General features: G+C 40.0%; 1 protein-coding gene across 1 annotated transcript in view; it reads left to right on the forward strand.

The window, feature by feature from the left end:
- Positions 1-24,116, forward strand: part of LOC121300247 (breakpoint cluster region protein-like) — an 89,685-nt gene that overhangs the window by 34,410 nt on the left and 31,159 nt on the right. Inside the window, exons 2-7 of the mRNA XM_041228745.1 lie at positions 10,841-11,028; positions 15,859-16,037; positions 18,795-19,029; positions 19,958-20,018; positions 20,559-20,611; positions 22,238-22,378. Of these exons, the coding sequence (XP_041084679.1) occupies positions 10,841-11,028; positions 15,859-16,037; positions 18,795-19,029; positions 19,958-20,018; positions 20,559-20,611; positions 22,238-22,378 (857 nt within the window). The remainder of the gene's footprint in view (positions 1-10,840; positions 11,029-15,858; positions 16,038-18,794; positions 19,030-19,957; positions 20,019-20,558; positions 20,612-22,237; positions 22,379-24,116) is intronic.

The raw sequence follows: 24,116 nt of genomic DNA on the forward strand, positions 1-24,116 counted from the left end.
TCATAAAGTTGAATGAAACCTGCTTAATAATGTTACGTTAACATATTGAAGTGCATAAGTCAGAATATTTGGCTTGTCATGTGACATAGTGAAAAAGCTGATTTTAATAGACACCAATGAATTGGTTTTTCATGCCAAATTCAACATGACTGTTGGACACTATCACACTTTCTCAGAAACAAACAGGTGGTGCAATGTTTTGAAAAATTAATCCCATTAGAAGACAAGCGATCAGTCTCATCACTCTGTTGCTGTGGTTATTGACCATTGTTTCATCACTCTTTCCCTTGGCGCTGTGCCCTGTTCTGAGATTACCAGCCTGACGGGCTGTCTTTGGATTTGCCTTAACCCCCTTACAGTACATATGGACAATCTGCCGGTTCCATTGTTTGCTGCCCTGTAAGACAGCTTGAGTTTGTTATAGCTGCCACCTACAATGCTGACCCTAGACACTCTGTCTATTATACCCTCTGCCAGTAAGTGCCAAAGAGACAGTGACCCCGACAGAGGAAGTTAACCCAGTGCCACCACCAATCAAAACCGCGGGCAGCTGTCTCTTCAGATCCACGGATGACAGTGAATCTCCTGGCACCACACCTCTTAGCCGAGGACAAAAAACCACCACTTTTCTTAGCCGTGGGCAGCCAGCCCTGCTCCCTGCTGGCAGTGAGCCATCTCCCAGCCTATGAAAGAGCTCCACTGGGGTTTACAATACAACTATTACAGGAGTGGACATCAGTAGGCTTCAGTCAATAGAGGTTTGGGAGCTGGAGTGTTGGGTGGGCCTGTAGACCCCCTTTTAGGGGTGAGTCTCCAGATTGTGGGTTTAATACTGGAGCTGCACCTGCTGGGCAGATACGTCAGTATCCAATACATTAGTGTCTGAAACTGATTTTCTGTGATTTTTGTTCAGAAATGTTTTACCTATTGGTTATTAAAATACTTTTTTTCAACGTATGTTTTCATTCATTAAATCAAGTTTGATGTTTTTTCAGTCTTCAAAAATGTCATTAAAAAAACAAACAAGTTTTATTTTTAATAACTCACAAAGGGCTCTCTTGTTTTTATTGCTAGTACCTTTTTTCCTTTTTTTTTGTCTGTAATTAAAAAGAAAGGAAAAGGAGCCGTTTAATTTTCTTAAAGAAAATCTACCATTTTTACTGGAGAACAGATGGTTCCCTGACACACATATAAAACACGTTTCTTGTTGCAAGCAAACTGCTAACTAAGCCAGCTTATCCCTTCATCCCAGCATTCCAGTTGTCGTAGAAGATTAAGAAAAGGCCTGCTTGGCTCTTTGGAGACAGCTGTGCCCCAGAGTAAGAGCTGCTATTGGAGTGTAATTGAATCCAGATGAGGGGCCTGGCTTCATTTACGCGCACACAAGTGGGATTGTCAGCTACTAGAATCAGACAAAAGCAGCTTCCGAGGGACTTTGTGTCTGTCACTGATGCTGTAAATACCGATCAATCAATACAGTATGCTGGGCAGACTCGGGAGGCAACAGAGATTTATCTCTAGTGATCAGTATTGTATTATAATTTGTATATTATTTGATTAAGCACATTTGTAAGGTCTAAAAAAAAAAATTTAATGATTGCTGTATTTGGGGAGAAAATTTATAATTGATCAGGCCTACCCTTATAAATGTTTACCATAGTAAAATCATAGCAAAGTGTAATAAAGCATGTGAAAGCATGGTAAAGCAGAAGTAAACATTGCAAAGCCAAGAGAGATAAGGTAAAGCATGTTAAAAAACATGGCGCGTGCATAGTATAATCAAGGGTAAAGCATGGAAATACTGCAAAGTTACCATGCAGATTTACAGTGGTATCAAAGGGTACAGTAAGTCAAGGGGAATTTTCCAACAAACATTCAAACAGTTTAGCTGTTTTATGGAGCAGCGGCCTACAGTGTCGTTTAAAACAACTGGCCTCTTTGTATTTTCAGCTATAAGTAAGGGGATTGCCTCTAGTCTCAAGCTGTAAAAAGTTGTACTTTCCATGTTAGTAATACGTCCAGGAGCCTGTGTGTGGTGTTTTTGCAGTGATTTTCTTGCTTTTATTTTGAAGCCTTTTTTGTCAGCCCTTCCCGCTGTGTAAACAGTGTGCAGTTACACCACGGCCTCTCTGTTTGTTCAGACCTGGACTCAAGAGTTTACTTTACAGGCCCACAAACCCTGGGTCACATTATTCTGAAGCTTACCTGTCTCAACCCACACTTCCTCTAATGTGTCTGTGGCTCTGTGTGTATGTTACTTATTCTCTTAGTATACATGTATACTTCAGCAAACTGTACCATGATTGACTTGCTGTGGAAAAATGTCTCAAGCTAAAAGATGTAGGGTAGGTTTTATACCAGCCAAAAAGGCGCAGTTCTGCTGCTGATATTAGATGTTCAAAGTCCGTACATCTTCAAACCCTGTTGTATATCAGGACACAAAACGGAAAACAAAATAAAAAATCTGCATTAGACACAGCTGCTAGCATTGGTAAGTTCCTTTGTGTAGTTACAGTAGCCCTTTGTTTTGCTTTTCTCTTACAGTGGGCTTATTCTTTGCTTCTGAGCTAATGAAGGGAAAAATCTAAAATAAATAAATAAATAAAAAAATAAAATAGGATCAATATTAGAATAACCACCCAAAAAAAAAAAAAAAAAAAAAATGATGCTGTTATCATTTTTTCCATTTTCAAAATAGTGTCAGAATAAATAAACACACACCCGCTGGCTCTTCCAAGCTGGCCCTTCCCAGTAGCCTTGGCTTTGGATTTGATGTTAGAGCTCAATTTATATGTGAGAGAGTGAGTCTGGGGGAGAGCGGCGGGTAACAAGCATGTGGGGGGAAGCTATGTAAAGTGGTTATACTCAGCAAAAACTGAACGTAATGCTTTTTACCTGTATGTTATACACATTTTGAATACATTCTGTATTCAGTCTGACTACATGACACTTCCAGTAATATCCATCAAAATGCTAATTAATTAATATCTACTAAATTAATGCATTGGGTTTTAATTTTGGTATGGTTATCATAGCTGGGAACAAGTCCAACATACAGAATCGAAAAGTTCTGACATTGTTTTCGAACCGAAGTCCTGTAACATTTATCCATCTACATAATTTCAACACATTTAAGATTTGGGGTGCTGTGCTGAATTCCATGCCCCATCACTCCTCTCTCACCGCGACTGGTACCTGCACAGTAGTCCAGTTTAACCTGAACTCTAAATCACAGTAGAAATATATATTGTATTGTACTGAACAAGCTTCTCTTGGCTCCCATTCAAAACATACTGCAATGATTGTCTGTGCAATGATATACTCTGCATGTGTATTTTTCTTTCTGGTCAAGTGTAAGGAGTGTGTTTGAGTCTCCGGTATACAAAGCCAGAAACAGCTTGGTAATTCACCCAGGTAAAAGCATTGTGTATTGTGTGGCTCTTTGATATAGTTGGCAGGGTTCTGGTATTTTCATTCCTGGTGCAAGGTATATGTCTTTCTTTTCGGGGGGGATAGCTTTTGTGTGGACTCTGGCTAGCGTACCTGTTTATTTGGAGCAGGTGGTGCTGTTTGAATAGTTATCTGTTCATTTCCTAATGGCTTTCATGCTGTGGTTAAGTGCTGCGTCTTTCACAGCAACATAAAGATCAATGCAAGTTGAGATTTGGCTCGGGGGGGGGGGGGGGATGTCATACACAAAAGCATACTTATTTTTATTTAAATGTGAAATGGTTTAATGAGATTCAAATGTGTGTAATTGAGTAGGTCAGGATAGGGAGAAGGACAGTGAATTAATGAGCAAGTACAGTTTTGCACACAGGAGAATCAATTCTAATTATCTAAATGAAATAAGTCACGTCTTTTAAAGCACAGTGGAGATGAGACCTTTGTTTCCACTGGTTATTACTGTAAGAGTTGATTTCTTTCAGGTCTCAATAGTTCAAAGAGGAGTGAAATCCAATGAAAATACATCTTTCAGGTTTGTGAGACGATATAAGATTTAGTGCGAAGATGAACGTGGGTTTTCATGAATACATTTTTTCTTTTGCACAGTATCTTCAAGACACTTATCTTGGTCATTTTGTGTTTGTTTAAATAGCTGTCCCATATAAAAATGAAATTGACGTCTGTTTATATCCTTAAACTAGACCCCAGGCTGTAGATGCAATCTCATATTCCTGAACATGTAGCTGATATTGCACACCCATTATTGTATATAATTACCAGTATTTCCATTTTTGGGTGCTAACTCTGGGGTCAGTTTCCCAAATGTCCCAATATTGTCCCATTAAGTTTCCATTCTTTATTATTTATTATTTAAAAGAACAAAGGTAAAAACAGAACAATGTTTTGGCCAGACAGCCTTCATCAAGCTATAGTGAATAGACACACCCCTCATCATTAACTACATGAGCATGTGACCTCAGTTAGTTAATTAGTGGTTCAATCATTCAGCGTTAACAATTCAAATAGTCATCATGCTGTTTGCAAACAATATTACAAAGGTACAATACAGATATTTGTAAACATGTATATTTATTTTACTTTGTAATCATACATTTCAATATTGCCTTATTCAAAATGTAATTGAATTATGTTTTTCAGAAATATTCCTCCCATGAGTAATGGTTTAGTTAAGGGATCTGCAGCAGGGACCTACTAGAAAGTCTGCAGCCCTGCACTTCTCATCCAGTAGAATGAGACAGACTCCTGCCAGGCCAGATGAATGCGCCTTTTGTGAAATTGTATATGAAACACCAGGCAGACATGCACTGGTCTTGTAGATCCCAGGATTATTCTGGTACCTTTTCCACCCTAACATTAGTTTAATTATGTTAACCCCATCAAGGGGGAGTTGTTCTGTTTTTGTCAGCCTTCAGCTTCTCTCTTGGCAGCTTTCTTTGGCATGTGATACAGTAACTCTTGTACAAGTTGATAAATGTAGGGCAGCTCTTTATAGAAAGTGCTCTGATTTGGTTTACTTTAGTTGATTTACTGGGTCTACACTTTTAAAGGGATCTAAAAATGGTATTATGCAAGCAAATCACATTTTTAGGAGAATTTGCACTAGTTTCCGAACTACACATAATCACACGGGCAGTGTACAGAATTGGAGTTGTCCCAAATTCAACTATAGTAGAAGGGAATTGTAGAGGGGAGCATGATCACCCAAGCTTTAAAACAGATTATCACTGCTGTCTAGTAAGAAGCAGCTCTGCGTTGCCATTCTTCTGTTTTGGTAAAGGTTTTGTATAATGTAGCCCCAGCAACAGCAGTACAGTCAGATCAAGGAATGTAGTTATGCACATTCAAAACAGGTGCACTGAACCGCCCTGGGGTTCAGGTTTAGTTTTCTAAGATTACATTTAAAAGAACACGCTTAACCCACAAGAAAGACAAATTCTAGAGCGCTAAGAAGTCTAGGTCTGCATATTTTACAAGACTGCAGACAACATTGCATGTGTCTGTGATACAAACCTGAAATTTTTTTTTATGAATTTGGGATAGTTCATTTATACTAAAAAGTACTAGATTAGCGTTAACCCATATTGAATAATGTTACATTTTCAAAATGAGACCTGTTAAACAAAATATACAGTATACTGTCAATATATGCTATTGCAGTACACACCAAAGAGAACCAGCTTACCACAATTCCTCTTAGTCTGAAGCTGGCGGCTACTTCCACATGTGGTGAAGCCGCGACTGAGTAATAATGTCACGCTTCCTGAAACAGGGACACAAATAGCTGAGGATTTATCAACAGCTTATTATATATGAAATAACAGAAACTCACTGTGTATGGAACTATCACTCCATTGTCTTTGAGCTTTCTTGAGCTGAGGTTCAGGCTTCCCCAGTAAATCTCAGTCCCCGGATGTTTTTGAGATGTAATAAAACTGAGGGAGAGTGTGTCTAATTTATCTCTCTGTCAGCCCTGGAATGCGTTTTTAATAACACAAATATTAATATTATTTTTATGGTATTATCTGTGTGTGTGGAATTATCTCCTGTGTCTCGTGCTGTCCAGTGTGTAATATTTGTTCACCTTGCTGGTTAAGCATGGGGAAACCTACTTTTCTTTGGTAACTTCCTTAAACTATACCAGAGTGTAAAACCTTCTGACAATGGAAACAAACACAATCACAAGAGCTCCACAAATATGTGAAAGGCAAACCTGTTCTGCAACAAGCACGACACATTTAAGATGGGAATCGATATGCCTAGATTGTTATTGAGGGGATCAGGTAGCTCCAGTGCCGTACCTTCAGTACTGGAGAGTTGCAGACAGTTTTGTGAAATATAACTCGTTTTTATACAGAGGACTCAGCCAGGAGCTTCATCTCGTGTATTATTTCCTATAACTATGGTCTCTGTTCAATGAAAGAGGTTTCATTTCCTGGGTCAACAGTGTTGCTCAGCGCCTGAATCAGTTCCCGCTGTATGGAATTCCATATCTCTTTTGAAAATGAAATTGCTTCTAAATTAGCTTTTTCTGGTTTCTTGTGCTTGTCTCTAATGTGTATGGAACTATCACTCCATTATCTATGAGCTTTCTTGAGCTGAGGTTCAGGCTTCCCCAGTAAATCTCAGTCCCAGGAGAGGATCTTTTACATTCACTCATGTTTTTGAGATGTAATAAAACTGAGGGAGAGAGTGTGTCTAATTTATCTCTCTCTGTCAGCCCCGGAATACGTTTTTAATAACACAAATATTAATATAAATGAAAGCCTATAAAATAGTCAGAATGGAGTAATGGAGTTTTTAAACCAATAACCCACATTTAAAAAATCCTCCTACAACAATACTGCACTTAATGTACAATACTTACATACAGCTTTATACACTATATATAAAGGTATTTATTTTTTATTCTAGTGCAATCAATATGTGTCAATGCTATATACTGTATTTTTTACAAAGGATGCACAGAAAGCCCTGTTATTGGTTGCAGAAGAGCTCCTATTGTTAGGCATTGTGCTAAAGGCAAACTGAAAGAGATTACAATAAATTAGTTACGCTCAGCGTGGTAGCTGGAAATAGTTGAATTTGTAATGCGCAGAACCTCATCCTCAGTTCCTGGGATTCTGTTGTCATCTTAATGTCATCTCTCCCACCAGAACAGGAAACAAAAGGTTTATATGCAGCGATGCTGAGCTTGGCTGTGAGTGTGCAGTACTTCGAGTCTGGCACTGCCCCATTGGGTTTGACCTGGCTCTGGTAAATATTACCATCACAGTCTCCCCTAACCCAGTGCAATACAGAGCCCTTATTTTCTGGACTGCCAGTTTTACCCACCCTGTACTGCACCACTTGAGTGGCTTCTGTTCTAAGATTCAAATTTGTTATCCATTTTATTCTAGCTGTCATATAAAGACAGCAGCACAATGCCAGCCAGTAATTTAATCATTACAGCAATTACATTTTCAGTAGCCTTTAATGATTATTTTTATGAGTTAAAAGAACTGGTGGCAGGGAAGGAAATCAGGGTTTTCCTGCAGTAATTTCAGGGCAGAGCTCTTAATATTTGCAGTGGTTCGGAACAAGGAGAGAGCTAGCTGAGCTGTTTTATTTTTATTTTATTTATTTTTTTGTCCATATGGACGAGCAGTTCACTAAATATAAGCAAAAGCCCAGCTCCTCAAGGAGAGTTGCCTTTTGTGTTATAGCTATGACACAGACGGAGACACTCAAGCATTACAGAATAACAGACTGAGTGCTTAAAGATATGGATGATAGCCTGGCATCACAGCAAGTTACAATTGCACTCCGAAATAAGCATGGTTTAGCCTCGTGAAATTGAGTTCCAGGACTCTAATCAAGTGGTTACCAGTGCAGGAAGTGGAGTTTTAAATAACTGCACCGGCTTCATGTACTGCTGCTCAAAGGAGAGCAACACTTGAGATAAGTATGCATCTTAGAAGGCACTGTTGGGTCTTATTTTTATCCTATTAACTCTTTCACCTTCTCTGTCTAACACTTTCCTGGCATGCTAATGTAATGAGCACTAAGGCCATGGTCTGTTGTGATTGCTGGAAAAAACAGGAACTCCTCTAGATTTTTTCCCAGCTTGATTAAAAATGAGTAACCAGTGATGTGATAAAAACCTTTTAAGACTCAAATCACTTACAGTACTTAACATTTATATGTAGCTATATATATATATATATATATATATATATATATATATATATATATATATATATATATCTATACTGTGTGTGTATAAAGAGTTTTTTGCATAGTGCATAGTGCCACCCAGTGTTTGACTGTGGTATGCAGTGAAAGGGAAACAAAAGTCCAGTGCTTGCCTTTTTAGTACAGTGTAGGATAGCTCTATTCTATTTGAAACAGTCTTCCTTAAAAGTGTGTTAACTTCTCACTGCTGTCTGTCAGGTCCTTGGAGGCATGCTATCTGATCTCAGCCGTAGGGATTTTCACTCGGTGTGATAGCTGCATTACAGGACTGCAGGGAATAAAACTTCAGAGGTTTATCCGTCTGACTTACCTTTGAAAACACACTTGGCTTCCCAATTACCATCCAGATTAGTAAAGCAGGGGGTCATCAAATAATGTGTGACAATGTGAGCCTGTGTTACCGTGGCTCAGATGATTTCAGCTTTTAGAAACTGTGTGTCAGGTATGAACGCACAACTGGAAACTTAATTTATCAGCGCACACAACTGGATGGTTTTCTGCTTTTTCAAAAGTCTAATGGGATTTATTCCCCTGAGAGTAGCTGTGTCTCAAATGGTTTTAACTATGTATTTATTTTTAAGTCCGTGTAGAAAATAGTCTCAAAGTGAAAATATTATCAGAAACCCTAAACCTTTACCAGAGACAGCATAGCTTCCTGCTGTTGGAAGTAGCAAGTGGAGCATGCTGCCTCACAAAATGAGTGTAAGCAGGTTTTCAAGGGTAAGAAGAAAGAATTGAGGAATGAAAATAGACAGGACTGTCAACACGGTCTGTATATAGTGCACTGAAGGCTAAACTATGAATGTAAAATATTAACAGGGAGACACTGCAGTTTTTTAAGAGCTATAAAACGTTAAAGAGGATTTTAAACACAAATTTAACCTCAACCACAGCTTCCCATTTAAATCAGGTGTCTGCGTGATGCCTCTCTCTCTCTCTCTCTCTCTCTCTCTCTCTCTCTCTCTCTCTCTGGGCTGGTATCTGTTTTGAAGAGATCCTGGAGCTGTAAATAGCCTCCTCTCCACTGTGAGACTCTAAAAGCGCTCACCAGTGCATGAAGTTCCCAGAAAACAGAGACTGGAGCTGTACAGTGGCCTACCGGTTTCCATGGCAACAGAGTTTAATGAGCAACCATACATTTGCTTACGTGGAAAGAATCTCCCATGGACAAGTTGGGCTGCCTAAGGAGGAAATTACACGTACTGTAGGTACTGTAGCCTACAAGGTAGTTAACTTGTCCTGGTTCAAAGACATTCTGTTTCTATTGACCTTTGTATATATATGAGGCTCCAAGCAGGTCACTAGGGCAATGGGTTGTGCCAATCTAATGGATTAATCGTTGCAGCCCTTTCCGATAGAAAGTAAAGTGCAGAGTGTAGGAGGCTCTGGTGGTTGAAGGCAGGGGGTGATTATACTGTAGATCATCACACACAGTTCAAAGTTTAGTGCAATTTGGAATATAAACCTGTCCCTACTTTAATGAAGTCAATGGTGAGTCCTTGAAAGGATAGTAAGCAAAGTTGGAGACCTGTGCTGTGGATCTGGTAAGCATTGTAAAGCCCAGAGAGGTATGGTAAAGCATATTAAAAAACAAGGCAAAACATAGTTAACCATTTTAAATGCATAGCACAACCAGTGGAAAAGCACTGGAAAACTTACTGCAAATTTACTATGGTCAGCTTTCATAAGAGTGCTCACTCCTTTTTTTAAATCCATTATTTATGAGATGGCTCATGAAAAAAGTGTCAAGATTCTTTTTTTTTTGTTTTTGTTTAACTCATTCAAATTGTAACGTACACAGTGGGAAGCTTTTCATTTTGTAATCACAATGATATGAAACAATACTTCACACTGCGCACTGTTTGTTCCAACACTTTTGTGTCCCCATTACTGCCAGTGCTGTGGTCTGCGTGGTTCTGCTAAGGTTTCCACAGGGTAATACACTTGTTATAATAACAGGGTTTTCAGATATTTCCCATATTTGTACCATGCATTTTTTCAGTGAAGCATTTTGTACTTACAAAACTTAAGCAGGGTCAGTTCAGGGGAAATTAAAACGGCTTCCTCCTTAATTGCAGCGTTTTATGCCATGACATTGTTAATATAATCATTTTACAGAGCTTCAATTATTTATTGACCGGATTGTTAATTGAGTTCCCCATTTCCTCTGACAGGAGCTATTATTTCCAAACCATTTTCTCAAATGCTTAGTAATTAAAACCAGGCTGCACATTTTTAATGAGGCCTGCTAATTTCAAAAGAAAAAAAAAAAAGAAAGTAATTAATGACCAGGAAGTGTGTGTCTCGTCATTTTTATGGAAACTTCAAGGGCCATAGAAAACCGCAGGGAAAAAACCATTGCAATTGGAGCTTGGTACTGTACGTACCTGAAATGAAAAATAAGATCCTTGTATCCTTTAATTTAAAACTCACAAATACTTATCTGTGATTTTACTGCCTTTGCAAGCCAGCCTCAGAAAACAATTGCGTGCTAGGATTAGTTACCTAGATATAATCGATGTTTCTCCAAGGAACACAGTTGTGTATTAAGAGGCTTTAGTGTGTGTGTGTGTGTGTAAAGCTTGCTGTGGCTTGGGTTTTAGAAGCTGACCCCGCTCTGACCTCTTGCTCTCTCCTGTAGATGCCTCGTTCAGCGGGACTCCTCCCACCTACGGGTACGATGCAGACCGCGCGGAGGAGCAGCGGCGGCTGCACCACGACATGATGCCCTACATCGACGACTCGCCCTCTTCCTCCCCTCACCTTAGCTCCAAGAGCCGCAGCAGCAGAGACACGCTGTCCTCGGGCTCACTGGAGTCCTCCAAATCAGTGAGTGGCCTCTCCTTCACTACTAGCCTCTTTAATAAAGCCAGGACACTCTCTAGTCCAATTCTTCAGTTCGGTTCTTCTTTTACAATACCAACTAATGTGTTTGTCTTGTTGTTTGTATTCATTTTGTATTGTTTTTTCTCTCAGTCATCACATACTGGTGTAAAACTCAAGTTAATTACAATAAACCATGCAAGAATAATCTTCAACTCGCAAACCCCTGGAAGCACTGCGGTTGAAGCATTTAACTACAACACTTTGAATCCCCAAAGACTTTTATCAGCAGCACAAAGAATGGAGAAACGGATGGATGCTTGGGGATCTGTCAATAAGAAATAGCCGCTCACTACCAGTAAAGCATTTTCTAAAAGCCACAACCTTTAGCCCATTTTCTGATTGCTGATGCACTCTCTAGTGCTGACGTCTGCCTTGGTCAGTTTTCATGTCTGTGATTAGAAGTGAACCCTGAACTGGAAGGGGGTACGAGTTTTACAAGTGCATGTGCATTTTAATAAGGACAGTAAAACCTCTGTGTTGTCTAAGCTAATGTAATTTCGGATCAGGGATGTGTTTGGATAATCAAATTGCTCAGAGTGAATGGATCACAACTGCGAGATTGACTCTCCCAATTCCCAATTTGTCTTTTACATAACAAACAGTACCACACTGTAATTTAAATACCAGAAGCTGAGGGCTGAAAGGAGCATTAACAAGATAGGTAGCACAGGTGTTTGGATTATTATTATTATTATTATTATTATTATTATTATTATGATATTGGATCAACTTAGAGTTGTTAGAGAGAAGAAGATTTTGATCTCTCTCTCTCTCTCTCTCTCTCTCTCTCTCTCTCTCTCTCTCTCTCTCTCTATATATATATATATATATATATATATATATATATATATATATATATATATATATATATACACACACACACACACAAATGTCAATTAATCTCTCATTCTGTCATCTAGTTATATATATATATACTAATATATATTAGAGGTAAGAGCAATATAATTATCTTATTATTATAGACAATAACGTCATGAGTAAATTAGAGCAAATTCAAATAATTAAGGTTCAGGGGATCAAGGTGTTTAATGTAATTGTTTTTAACTAGCCTCTTCAACCTTACATCTTTGAATCCTTAATTAATCAACCTTTCATAAAAAAGCTTTGGTTTGATGGTGGGACACCCCTTTCCAGCACATTAATCATAAGCACATGGCAGCCTACCCAACCCAAATACCAAGGGACACACAGCGAAGAGGTTACCAGTCACAGAACTAGAAGCAGTGTCTTTTATGTGTGTGAAGAGGTTTAATATTTAAAGTAAGGGTGTACCGATTCTCCGTTTATCAGTGAATTGTGACACTTTCTTTGCATGATTTATAGTATCGTAACAGAGGCATGTATCGTATTGTATTGTGATACAAGACCAAAAGCACAACATTACCGCATCATAGTTCACCGGGTGGTTCTTGAATGAAGAATAAGAGTGTTCATAATTGGTATAAATACACACTCTCCGTAACCCATTTCATCTTATTATGCCTCATACAAGTACCACATCAAGACCATCCCCCATATCGTGACTCATATCCTATAGTGACCGGTATATCAAAACACATATCGTAGCGCGACCGTTGGATCATATTGTGACGTTAGTTTATCGTTAGACCCATAAACTATAGCCATTTTTTGTTTAAAAATCTGGGCAGGCCATGAATTCAGATAGCTTTCTTTTATATGTCTGTAAGTCCTTTATAGATGCTCATATAGATACTAAAGCACGCTGTTAAAAAGGCAGTGGTAATGAGTTGGCCTCTCTTCCTGCTCTTTCAGAGCTGCTTGGTATTCCAGACAGCGATCCCCTTGTCCTACTCTCAGAACTCAAAGGCCTGGCATATCTCCTGGGAGCTCCTTGTTACAGGACTGGGGTGGGAGGTGGGGGGGTGTTTTCTCATTGCCATACCGCTACTACCAGTCATGAGGAAGCAATGCAAACGTTCAGCACCTGCATGCATAATATAGCATGCAGTCATTCCTAAGCAGCCTGGAGCTCCCTGAAGCTGGAGGTCTTGCAGAGTGAGTGTGTGTGACAGAGAGCAGGCAGCTTCCTGTGTCCTCGGGGGCTGGTGTTTAGTGTATTTTGCCAGGCTGCAGGTGCTTTGGAACAGCCTCTCTATGCAGTGTGTTGAGTCATGGAGAGGAGCACCCAGTGAACAGCAGAGACAGCCTTCATATAAATGTTACACTAAGAATATAACTGGGCTTTGGGCTTAACAGGGATCTACTGTAATGGACACTGGTCCTGGAGAGCCACAATCCTGCAGGTTTTCTGGGTATCTTTAAATCATCCAGACCTAAAATAAATGTTCGTGTTGACGAATTAAAAAATCGGTTCAATCAAGGAATTGAGAACTCAGGTGGAACAAAAACCAGGATACCCTGCGGTTCTACAGGTCCTGGGTTGGAGACCCCTGTTATAAGGGATGTCATTGACCGCGAAGTGAAAAAGGATTTCTGTTATAAGAGACACCCTACACACAGCAACTTAAAATAATTCTACTCATGAACTACTGCTAAATGTAAAAAGTGTTGTTTTTTTTAAACTTTAGAACTACGACGTCTTAATTTGAACATGTCCTTAACAACGATTGGTTGGTTCTTATGAAAGTGTCTTAATTAACACATATCATGCATGAGCTCGCAAATCCCATATTATCTTAAAGCAGTGTAGTTCCCCTTTGTTTGAATCAATTATGTATTCGGGTCTCTTTTTTTGTGCAAAATTGCAGAAAAACAGTGGGCTGTGTAATGCTTTGAACTGCAGTCCTGTTTAACTGTGGAATTATTCAGAGTTGAGTTTGAATCGAGACTCCAAGCAGTGTCTTTGCTGTGTTTCACCAGGCCAGCAGTGAAAGACGGGGTTCTGAAGAGGAGACAGCTTTGTTTTGTTTAAAGAATGAGCTTCCAATTTGTTTGTTGGTTTTAAATCACAGCGACATGCTTGACTGGGTCTAATTTCTTGGTTTGTTTAGTTGGTTTTAGCATATTTATAAGCTTGCTTATGTAAAGAGTAAAACCTGTATTCAACATCCATCTGAACTAAAGGAGCACTGGCTCTTATCAACCAGTAAAGACCAGAACACCTTTTTCAATACAAGTGAATGACAGAAATGCCTTGAATTAGCGGCCACAGGGATAGAGACAGAAGATTTGACATAGTGGGCTGATAAGAGGCTTTTGCTTGGCAGGTACTGCTGACAGGAATGTAGTGGACGTACAGAATGTATGTACAGTATAATGGAATGGATCATTTTAATGTCTCTCCAGAACATTGCTTATCCAGTTTGGTTGAAACTTGATTAGGACATTCTTTGGGTATTGAGAATATCAGAATCTAAGGATATAAGGATTGTCTATCCATGTGTCTTTCCATGCTGTATGTATGCACGTACTGTATACTTCCATTTGTACACAGTTGATTTATTTAAAACTTCACATCAAGGGATGTACTTTTTCTGGCCTGCAAATGAATGGTCAGACTGGGTTCACTGCACCTGCCTTGGAGGTTTCAATTCCTAAAGGAGTTGAGTGTCGTTCTCATACAGGAAGGCCTGCACGCTCCCACAGCTCTGAGAGAGAGATTCGTTCAGACACTTGACTGCTGAGTGGTGGAAGCTGTGGTGGGGAGCGACACTGTTCATTTCAGCCCCCTGGAAACTCTGCCTTTTCAATTCCAGTAAAAGGGAATTCATACTGAACATCTGATGCTGTGCTCAAGGCGTCCTAGAGAGCCTGCTGCCAGCCTCCACTCTCTTCAAAATGACACTGCGCACAGGCCAAGAGGCAACGTCGAACAAAATGGACAAGTTTTCTCTGTAAATAAAAAAGTAAAACCGTGACCTGTGCAGCTCCTGCGAAAGACCTGCCTGCTCCAACCCCTCTTTCACTGAAGGAGCTGTCTGTCTGCTGAGTCTGTATACATTGGTCTGTCTTTATTTGAAGTGAACAAACCAAAATGACAAAGTCACATTTGTGGTGATTTGGAGTCTTTTGAGACCGTACCATTTAACTCTGTTTAGCCTTGTACTGTACGCTTTGATGGTTTTACGTTAGCGCTCTTTGTTTGAGACAGATGCGTTAAAATTGTGAATCCATGTCAAACCCTCATGTCATTATTCTAGACTAGCTATTGAATTGATTTCCTTGTTTTAAAGCTAGATACGCACATTCCACAGTGAACTATCTAAACCAGCTACTACTCTCCCTGCACTGGGAATGCAGGAGACGGTGGTGTAGTGGAGACTCCCTACATACCTTTTACATGTCATCACAACTATCCAAATTAAACTTCATTACATAAATATATTTACAGTATGGTGAAACCTGTCTTTCCCCATCATGGGTAGGTGGATGTCAGTCAAGGAGATCTACATTTTACGATGGCCCTAATTCTGTATTTACAGCTGTTTTCTCATATTAATGGGAAGTTATCCTGGGTTACCCATTAAAAATGTACATGATTGAGTGGGATACTAGTTCATTGCAGCCAACTTTTGATCATTGAGGCTGATTGGTGACACAGGTGTCCGTGTTAGAAGCCAAAATCCCATTTGAAATGTAACATGGACACCACTCTGTTTGATTTTCCCAACTTAAAATTAAAGAGTGAGTGTCCGTGTTGCATCCCAAATCCCATCTGCTGTGTGTGAATGGGTTACATGGACACCAGTATGTCACAAAGAGAGACTGACCTTAATACAGTAAATAGATAGAAACCCTGGGTGCTCACCCAAGTTTCCCTTCCTCTTGCAGAGCGAGCCTGACCTAGAGAAAGGGCTGGAGATGAGAAAGTGGGTCCTGTCGGGGATCCTGGCCAGCGAAGAGACTTACCTCAGCCATCTGGAGGCACTGCTCCTGGTGAGAAATCCTTCAGGTCCTCCCAGTCTCTCTTTAAGAGACCAGTCTAACTGGGCGGCTTATTATGAAGCACAATAGGCAATAAAAGTTACACTGGGATTGGTTTTAATCAGTAAACTGTTACAGTAGTTATGACACATTTTGATCTGCGCCATGAAACCAGTCTGTAAAACTCAATCTCATCTGTTTCCATTACCAAACTGGGGCTGCAGCCGGTTCCATCTAAAGTCTACAATCCACATTCCAATCTACAACCGGACACTACACACAAGTCAAAGGTCACGTTATTGTATAACTGTTATCAAATTAATTCCCCATCATCCAATATTTTCCTTTCAGTATAATATATCCACAGGCTTCATGCCTGCATATTTTGTTCTTGAAACTGGACGCCGATCAAGTATCTTTCACTGTCAGGGAGAGTTAAAAATTTGAGTTTTGCTTGCCATAGAGCTACTGCTTAGTTTGTATGTGGTTTAAGGGCTACAGCACAGTGTATTCACGCACTCACCAGTGCTAATCTAACTGTCAGATTGCTTGTGGGTCCTGGTTCATATGGCAGAAACCAGATTAGAGTGGGAGGGGGAGAAGGAAGCCAGGAAAACCTCTTTCATTTAAAGAGTGCCATTCTGGACAGATGGAGAGAAGAAAGAGACAAGACCCTCCAAATGTAGAGAGTGAGGCATGTGGAGGAAGTGGGTAATGTTTAACCATGTGAAGACAGCAGGGCAGGAGGCTGCTACAGATGATGTGAAGCAGAGGGAGGAGAAAACCCTCCAAACAGTTATGGCAACCAGTGGTGTTTTAACAAAGGAGGAGGCTGTGTGGTAAAACCCATGGCGCTGTGTGGAAAAGGGTGGGTTGTTGAGCTAGTGGTTGTAAGCATGTAACTCCACCTCCTTGTTCCAGAGATTTGGGTTGAAGCAAGACCTCCCTGGACTCTTTAGTGTCTAAATACAATAACTCCCCCTTCCCCACCCCCAAACCTGCATTCTGTATTGGGGAGTGTAACATGTATGCTATTTAATAAACATCTTTTGTTAAAAAAAAAAAGTCAATTTAGATGAATATGAGAGCCCTTAAGTCTATCAACAAACTGTTTACAGGTCTTGGATCGATAACTCCACTTCAAACTGCAGAACGCTTTAGTAGTTTAGGGAAGGTAACTGCACATATGCTAATATGTATATCTCGGCCCATTGTTATTTATTTTACAGTACAAGACACAAACTAGTTGTTATCCAAACCTTTTTTGTTGTGCTTTTGAGTAAAAGTATCTGGTTCTACCTTTAGAAAAGTGTGTTACTGTTTTTGACTCATTTGATTGATAGATATGACAATACAGTAATATGAATCGTTAGTCACTCCCTGCGTACAGAGTATTTGATCAATCACAGGTGAAGTAGACAAGAGTGACTATTTATTTATTCCTGAATGTATTCATATTGATAAAGTAGCATTAGTATTATTTTTATTTTAAAAGTAGGGGATCACAAAACTTAAAACTTGTGCTTTATAAACCCTGGCTTGAAATATTAAGGAAGGTTTGGTAGCGGTTTTTGAAGAGGTTTTCAGGTTTTAAAGCCCTTTGTCAAGAGAATGTTAATAAACAACAGTCTTCAATACAGCACGAGGACCCTTGACTCCTCTGTCTCTGTTTTATAAAGCTATGTGTGAAGGAGATGTGCTGTGAAAGCATTGGCGTGCCTTTCAGACAACGTCTCCTTGACAAATGAGCTGCTCTCTGGGCCGTCTCCTGTCACTGACCATTAATTCATTGGCTGACCTTTGGCCTTGGGGATTCAATGGCTAGTCCCCTGCGGTGAAGAGCACTGGAATGTACGTTAGAACAGGGATTAGTGGAGTTTACATAGGGTGAGGCTGAAGTCTAAAGGTTTAAGAAGATTACCTGCCTATTCAAGGTTAATATATTCTTGAAGTTGCATGATATAACACCCTATCTAATTGATGCTGCTGCCATGCTCACAATTGTTTCAATATTTAATAAGACCACACAATATACGGTATAATGCAACCAAGTTGATATATGTCCTAATACATCTATTTTGTCTTACATTGAATACCTTTTTTCCCCCTGCTCATTTGATCAAAATAAATAGGTTTTAGACAATGGGAAAGTTATAAATGATACCTTTTGTAATAATTTCTCCAGGACTTAAATTGACTATCCTGTCTTTTGTATTTGTATTCCTAAATGCTGCAGTCTAATCTCACACTGGGATTTGGAGCACAGGGGTCGGCTTTGGTTGCCGTGACAGCTGTAGCAGGCCCAGAAACACTGCAAGGATTTCAATAGGCTTCGGGCTGTAAATATCGTCTCTCCTCTGACCCTGTACCTCAACATCTTGTTCTGCTGTCTTGTAATTCTAATAGCTGCCTGTCTGTTCTGCTGTGTTGTGCATTGCTTGTTCCTATATAAAAATGCGACAGGGGTCAAAGCAACAATCACCACATGGCCAGTTCATTTTATTTTGTCTTAGGCTGACGTAATTTAGTGTAATACAATGCAAAGATTCCTCTAAGAACCTAATGATGAAAGCAGCTGTAGCTCAGCTGCTTTCTGGTCTGTTGTGTGTTCCTCAATAAATCAGAGTTGTTTTGAGGAAGATGGCTTGTGTGATTTAGAGTCCTTTTAAAATGGGTACAAACTGGAGATTCAAAGCTACGTTTAGCAAATTCAGGATCTTCATGAGCATTTAGATTTTAAATGACAACTAAATTCCAACTTTCACCTTAAAATATTGCTCACCGGGATTGTATACTGAGGTGTATGTCAAGCAACGGTGTTGTGTGTCCTTGTGAAAAAGCAGAACGCTGAAGTTATGGATGACGGGGGAAGTGGACTCTCAGTTATTGTTCTTTTGTGACTTATTGTTCGCAATGAAGTGGTGCTTCTGTTTTGTAATTATTTTGCTGTTTATTTTCTTTACCCACCAGGCAAGCCAGCTCGGAGTGTACCGGGCCTTTGTGGATAACTACGAGGTTGCCGTGGAAACCGCAGAAAAGTGCTGCCAGGCCAACACACAGTTTTCCGAAATCTCAGAGGTATGACGTCATAAGACGCGGGATTAGGGACAGGAACTGATTCTGCTCACAGTGTTTAGCCGGCTAGGAACCCTTTCCTCCCCTGTGATTCTCATTTACCAACCCCAGTGTTAAACCCTCCTATAGGGTGTGTGTCTCTGTTATTTATTTCCAAATAGAATTATCGAGATGACTTGTTCTTGCTATATTCAGATGAAGCATGGAAAGCCATCATTACCAAATGATCTTCAATGCAGTGCATTTTTTATAATTTGGCCACTAATAAATCAAAATAATGGTAATGCATAACTGCTGTTGTATTTTCCTTTGACAAGAAACAGTGTCAGTAACAGCCTTGATACACACGCTGTTGTATCTTGAGTAGTGGGAGCCCTTTAACCTGACACCTGTCACAAACCATAATCCCAGTCTTTCACAATGGTCCCAGGACACTCTGAATCGGATGTTTTGGTTCGAGAAAAAGAGATCAGTACAGCTCTGCACTATTTTTGGAAACAAACTTTAACATCTTTTAAATATTTAATTATCAGCGGCTCCAGTTCTAAATTAATGAAAGCCAACTGAGTTTGAGTTTGAAGTGTTCATTTGTTTAGCATTTGAGTCGTGAGCCTACTGGTGACTATACGATATGATGTGCAGAAGAAATATCTCATATTCTGGTAGTACCAGTCTAGGGACTAAGGAGAAACAGCATTTAGACAGATTATTGAAACGAAATATAGAGTGTTATATATATGTAAGGAGGGTCTGGATTAATATTTTGCTGCTAAAATGTCTAAGAAGGTCAAGCTGTTTTTGTTTCGCACATTTGATTTTTAACAGAATCGTATTGTAGGTCCTCAGTGATTTGAGACTGTTTATTTAAAGGTCATTAATTCTTCTGAGTTTACGGTGCCTAACGAGCCCTCGTGTGTCTTCATTTCTCCAGAATCTGAAGGTCAGGACTACCAAGGACTCCAAAGACCAGACAACAAAGAACTCATTGGAAAGTAAGTGTGGTTTGTATTGTTCTGCTTGAATTAAAAAAAAAAAAAAAAATTCCAGAACAGAACAAAAATCAAGGTCGCTGATTCCCTGTTCACATTGCATTTGTAACACACGATCATGTTTTGAAAACGTGAGAGAAGTGAATGGTAATGGTCTAAACTTGTGTTGATGGTGCATTATTTAAGTAGTGTGGACAGGGTATATGTGTTAAACTGGGCTGACTGCGGAATATTGAAAAGATAAATTGTTGCTTGCTACTTTTAGAATACTCTCTTAGCATCTGGTTTCACACCCAGATTAGCACTAATCTTGGACTACTTTACCTAACGTTAGTCCAAGACTAGTTTTAATCAGGGTCTCTGGAACCAGCTGGAATGACTTTTAAAACTATATAGCAACTTAATTCTTGCCTGAAACTGTCACCATCATTCTTGCTGTTGCCATGACTTTATAATCACGCTGTATACAGATATACTGACTTGCATGATCTTAACTAAGAAACAGAGTATCACATAATTAAGTTCTTTGTTTTTTTCTTTCAGCTCTCCTGTACAAACCCGTCGACCGAGTCACCCGAAGCACTCTCGTATTGCATGTAAGTGAACCAGCTGGACCAGAAAGTAATCGGGGGACTACTGCATTCATCAAGCAGTGAGACCTAGCAGGAATTATCTGTCAATGGACACAACAGAACAAACCTATTTTTAAAGAAAGAAAACATACAGTCATAAATAAAATCAACATACATTTGCAGTAAGATCCTCCTCATTTGGAGTAATCTTAAGTACAGACTGGCTGAGTTGTGTATTATTGCTTACTTATGAACTTGTGCAGTCTCTATGAGTCTGTGTAGTGTGAGCTTGTGCAGTCTGTGTGAGTCTGTGTAGTGTGAGCTTGTGCAGTCTGTATGAGTCTGTGTAGTGTGAGCTTGTGCAGTCTGTAGTGTGAGCTTGTGCAGTCTGTGTGAGCTTGTGCAGTCTGTGTAGCTTGTGAGCTTGTGCAGTCTGTATGAGTCTGTGTAGTGTGAGCTTGTGCAGTCTGTGTGAGTCTGTGTAGTGTGAGCTTGTGCAGTCTGTATGAGTCTGTGTAGTGTGAGCTTGTGCAGTCTGTATGAGTCTGTGTAGTGTGAGCTTGTGCAGTCTGTGTGAGTCTGTGTAGTGTGAGCTTGTGCAGTCTGTGTGAGTCTGTGTAGTATGAGCTTGTGCAGTCTGTATGAGTCTGTGTAGTGTGAGCTTGTGCAGTCTGTATGAGTCTGTGTAGTATGAGCTTGTGCAGTCTGTATGAGTCTGTAGTGTGAGCTTGTGCAGTCTGTGTGAGTCTGTGTAGTGTGAGCTTGTGCAGTCTGTATGAGTCTGTGTAGTGTGAGCTTGTGCAGTCTGTATGAGTCTGTGTAGTGTGAGCTTGTGCAGTCTGTATGAGTCTGTGTAGTGTGAGCTTGTGCAGTCTGTATGAGTCTGTGTAGTGTGAGCTTGTGCAGTCTGTATGAGTCTGTGTAGTGTGAGCTTGTGCAGTCTGTATGAGTCTGTGTAGTGTGAGCTTGTGCAGTCTGTGTGAGTCTGTGTAGTGTGAGCTTGTGCAGTCTGTATGAGTCTGTGTAGTGTGAGCTTGTGCAGTCTGTATGAGTCTGTGTAGTGTGAGCTTGTGCAGTCTGTATGAGTCTGTGTAGTGTGAGCTTGTGCAGTCTGTATGAGTCTGTGTAGTGTGAGCTTGTGCAGTCTGTATGAGTCTGTGTAGTGTGAGCTTGTGCAGTCTGTATGAGTCTGTGTAGTGTGAGCTTGTGCAGTCTGTGTGAGTCTGTGTAGTGTGAGCTTGTGCAGTCTGTATGAGTCTGTGTAGTGTGAGCTTGTGCAGTCTGTATGAGTCTGTAGTGTGAGCTTGTGCAGTCTGTATGAGTCTGTGTAGTGTGAGCTTGTGCAGTCTGTGTGAGTCTGTGTATTGTGAGCTTGTGCAGTCTGTATGAGTCTGTAGTGTGAGCTTGTGCAGTCTGTATGAGTCTGTGTAGTGTGAGCTTGTGCAGTCTGTATGAGTCTGTAGTGTGAGCTTGTGCAGTCTGTATGAGTCTGTGTAGTGTGAGCTTGTGCAGTCTGTATGAGTCTGTGTAGTGTGAGCTTGTGCAGTCTGTATGAGTCTGTGTAGTCGGACCTGGTATAGCTATTGATCCCATGCCTATTGGAAGGACCCTGCTCTCTCTGTGCTCAGCAGTATTCTTGTTCTTGGGCAGGATCTGTTAAAGCACACTCCAGCCAGCCACCCAGATTACCCCCTGCTGCAAGACGCCCTGCGCATCTCTCAGAACTTCCTGTCTAGCATCAACGAGGAGATCACACCACGCAGGCAGTCCATGACCGTCAAGAAGGGGGAGGTGAGTCAGGAGCGGGCCGCGCTTCAATCAGTACTGAACACATTGCTGACTGCTACGGCAGTGTTTGTTTAGTAGAGCTGTAGGCTGCTGGGAGAAACGCAGCTTCTGACCTCACTCATTTCTACAGCCTGTACCGTACGTGTTTATAGATGAAAAGCGGCTTCATGTATGATGCAAGGCAGCCTTGAGATGAAAGTGAGCTCCAGATGCGGTAGCGTCTGATGAATTCTTAGATGTGTGGGGCGTTAATATAAAAACTAAAAAATATATATATGCTACGCTCATACAGTAACTACAAATTGGGGGAAAAAACCAAGAAATTTGAATTAACACTATAATGTTTCTCTGTTTCACACCCACACGCACATTATATATCACAATTAGCATTATACAATCAGGAATTTTAATAGAGCACAATATGTAACTGACAAGTCTGTGTACGAGCATCATCTTATATTTGTATCTGTATATCTTATATCTGAATTCAATTCAATTCTTATACACCAGCTGCACCTGGCCAGGTGTACAATTGAGCGTTTACCTGATCTGTTGCTACAGAACAGCAACGTATAGATATCCACACAGTTTTATTTTAAAGCAAACCAACCAAGATTTTAAAAAAAGGACCAAGAAGTAACATAAAGTCTAGGGCACTGGAACCCTTAAAAACATGTTTGTATTGGTTCTGATAGTGTTCTGCACCCCAGATTGATCCTGTGAAATGAATTTCTCATAAGATTATTGTTATTGAATGACTATGGCTAGGAACATATAGAGAGAATTAGATTTTGACCTTTTCTCCTAGTTAGTGACAAATAATTATTTTTAATCAGACTTGTCTTTACCTCAAAATTAACGATGGTGTGGGATTTATTAACTCAGAGAATGTAAAACTATATTAACAAGATAACATTTCATGGGCGCTGGTAATTCACCATTAAATGTGACTGACTATATTTACTGATGTGTATGAAACAAGCAAACACCTGCCAGCCAGTGGTGCACTTTTATAATTTTAAATTTTATGGCCCTGCAACAATATTGAAATACAGTTTTATTAGGAAGTAGACAAGCCTTACTCTTGAAGTGATTGTTTATGTGGCCAGCATCGCACTTAATTGAATAGTTGCTTTGAATAACCAAAGTTAATTATAGCACTGCTCTCCACGCTGTGTTATCAGGGTGCCGGTATTTAAATTCACCGCCATTTCGATTTTTAAAATAGTCCCCAACAATTCTGCTATTGTTTTTAGTGACCATGCAATGAGATCTTTAATCTGTGTTGCGTTTCATCCATCACTCCATTTGGAGTTCGCTTCAAATGCAATGTTCTTGCTTACTTGGTAAATCCTTGTTAATGTGCTTTCACCTGAGTCCACGAACTGCTCTTCTGTTTTATAGGTCACAGAAACGACACGTTTCTGGCATTACTTATGTCTCTGACCTACAGAGCAGCTACTCCACTCATAATCAACACACATTACAACCTTTATTGCAACAAGAATGATCGCAAACACCATAAAAAGATCAGGAAACATTAAAAAAGGAAGAAATATAATGACTCATTAAATGGCAGCAAAACATTTTACATTTTGTTTGTGCGCATGGTTTACCAGAAGCCCAAAAACTACAGTGTCCACCGAGAGTCTTGTAAGAACCTGGCATACAGATTTTTAAGTGAGACTCCCCCTCCTGAATGAGGGGTGGCAGGTGGCCTACACCTCCTAATTGATAGCCC

The sequence above is a fragment of the Polyodon spathula genome, chromosome 25 (assembly GCF_017654505.1).
Source record: "Polyodon spathula isolate WHYD16114869_AA chromosome 25, ASM1765450v1, whole genome shotgun sequence".
NCBI lineage: Eukaryota > Metazoa > Chordata > Actinopteri > Acipenseriformes > Polyodontidae > Polyodon > Polyodon spathula.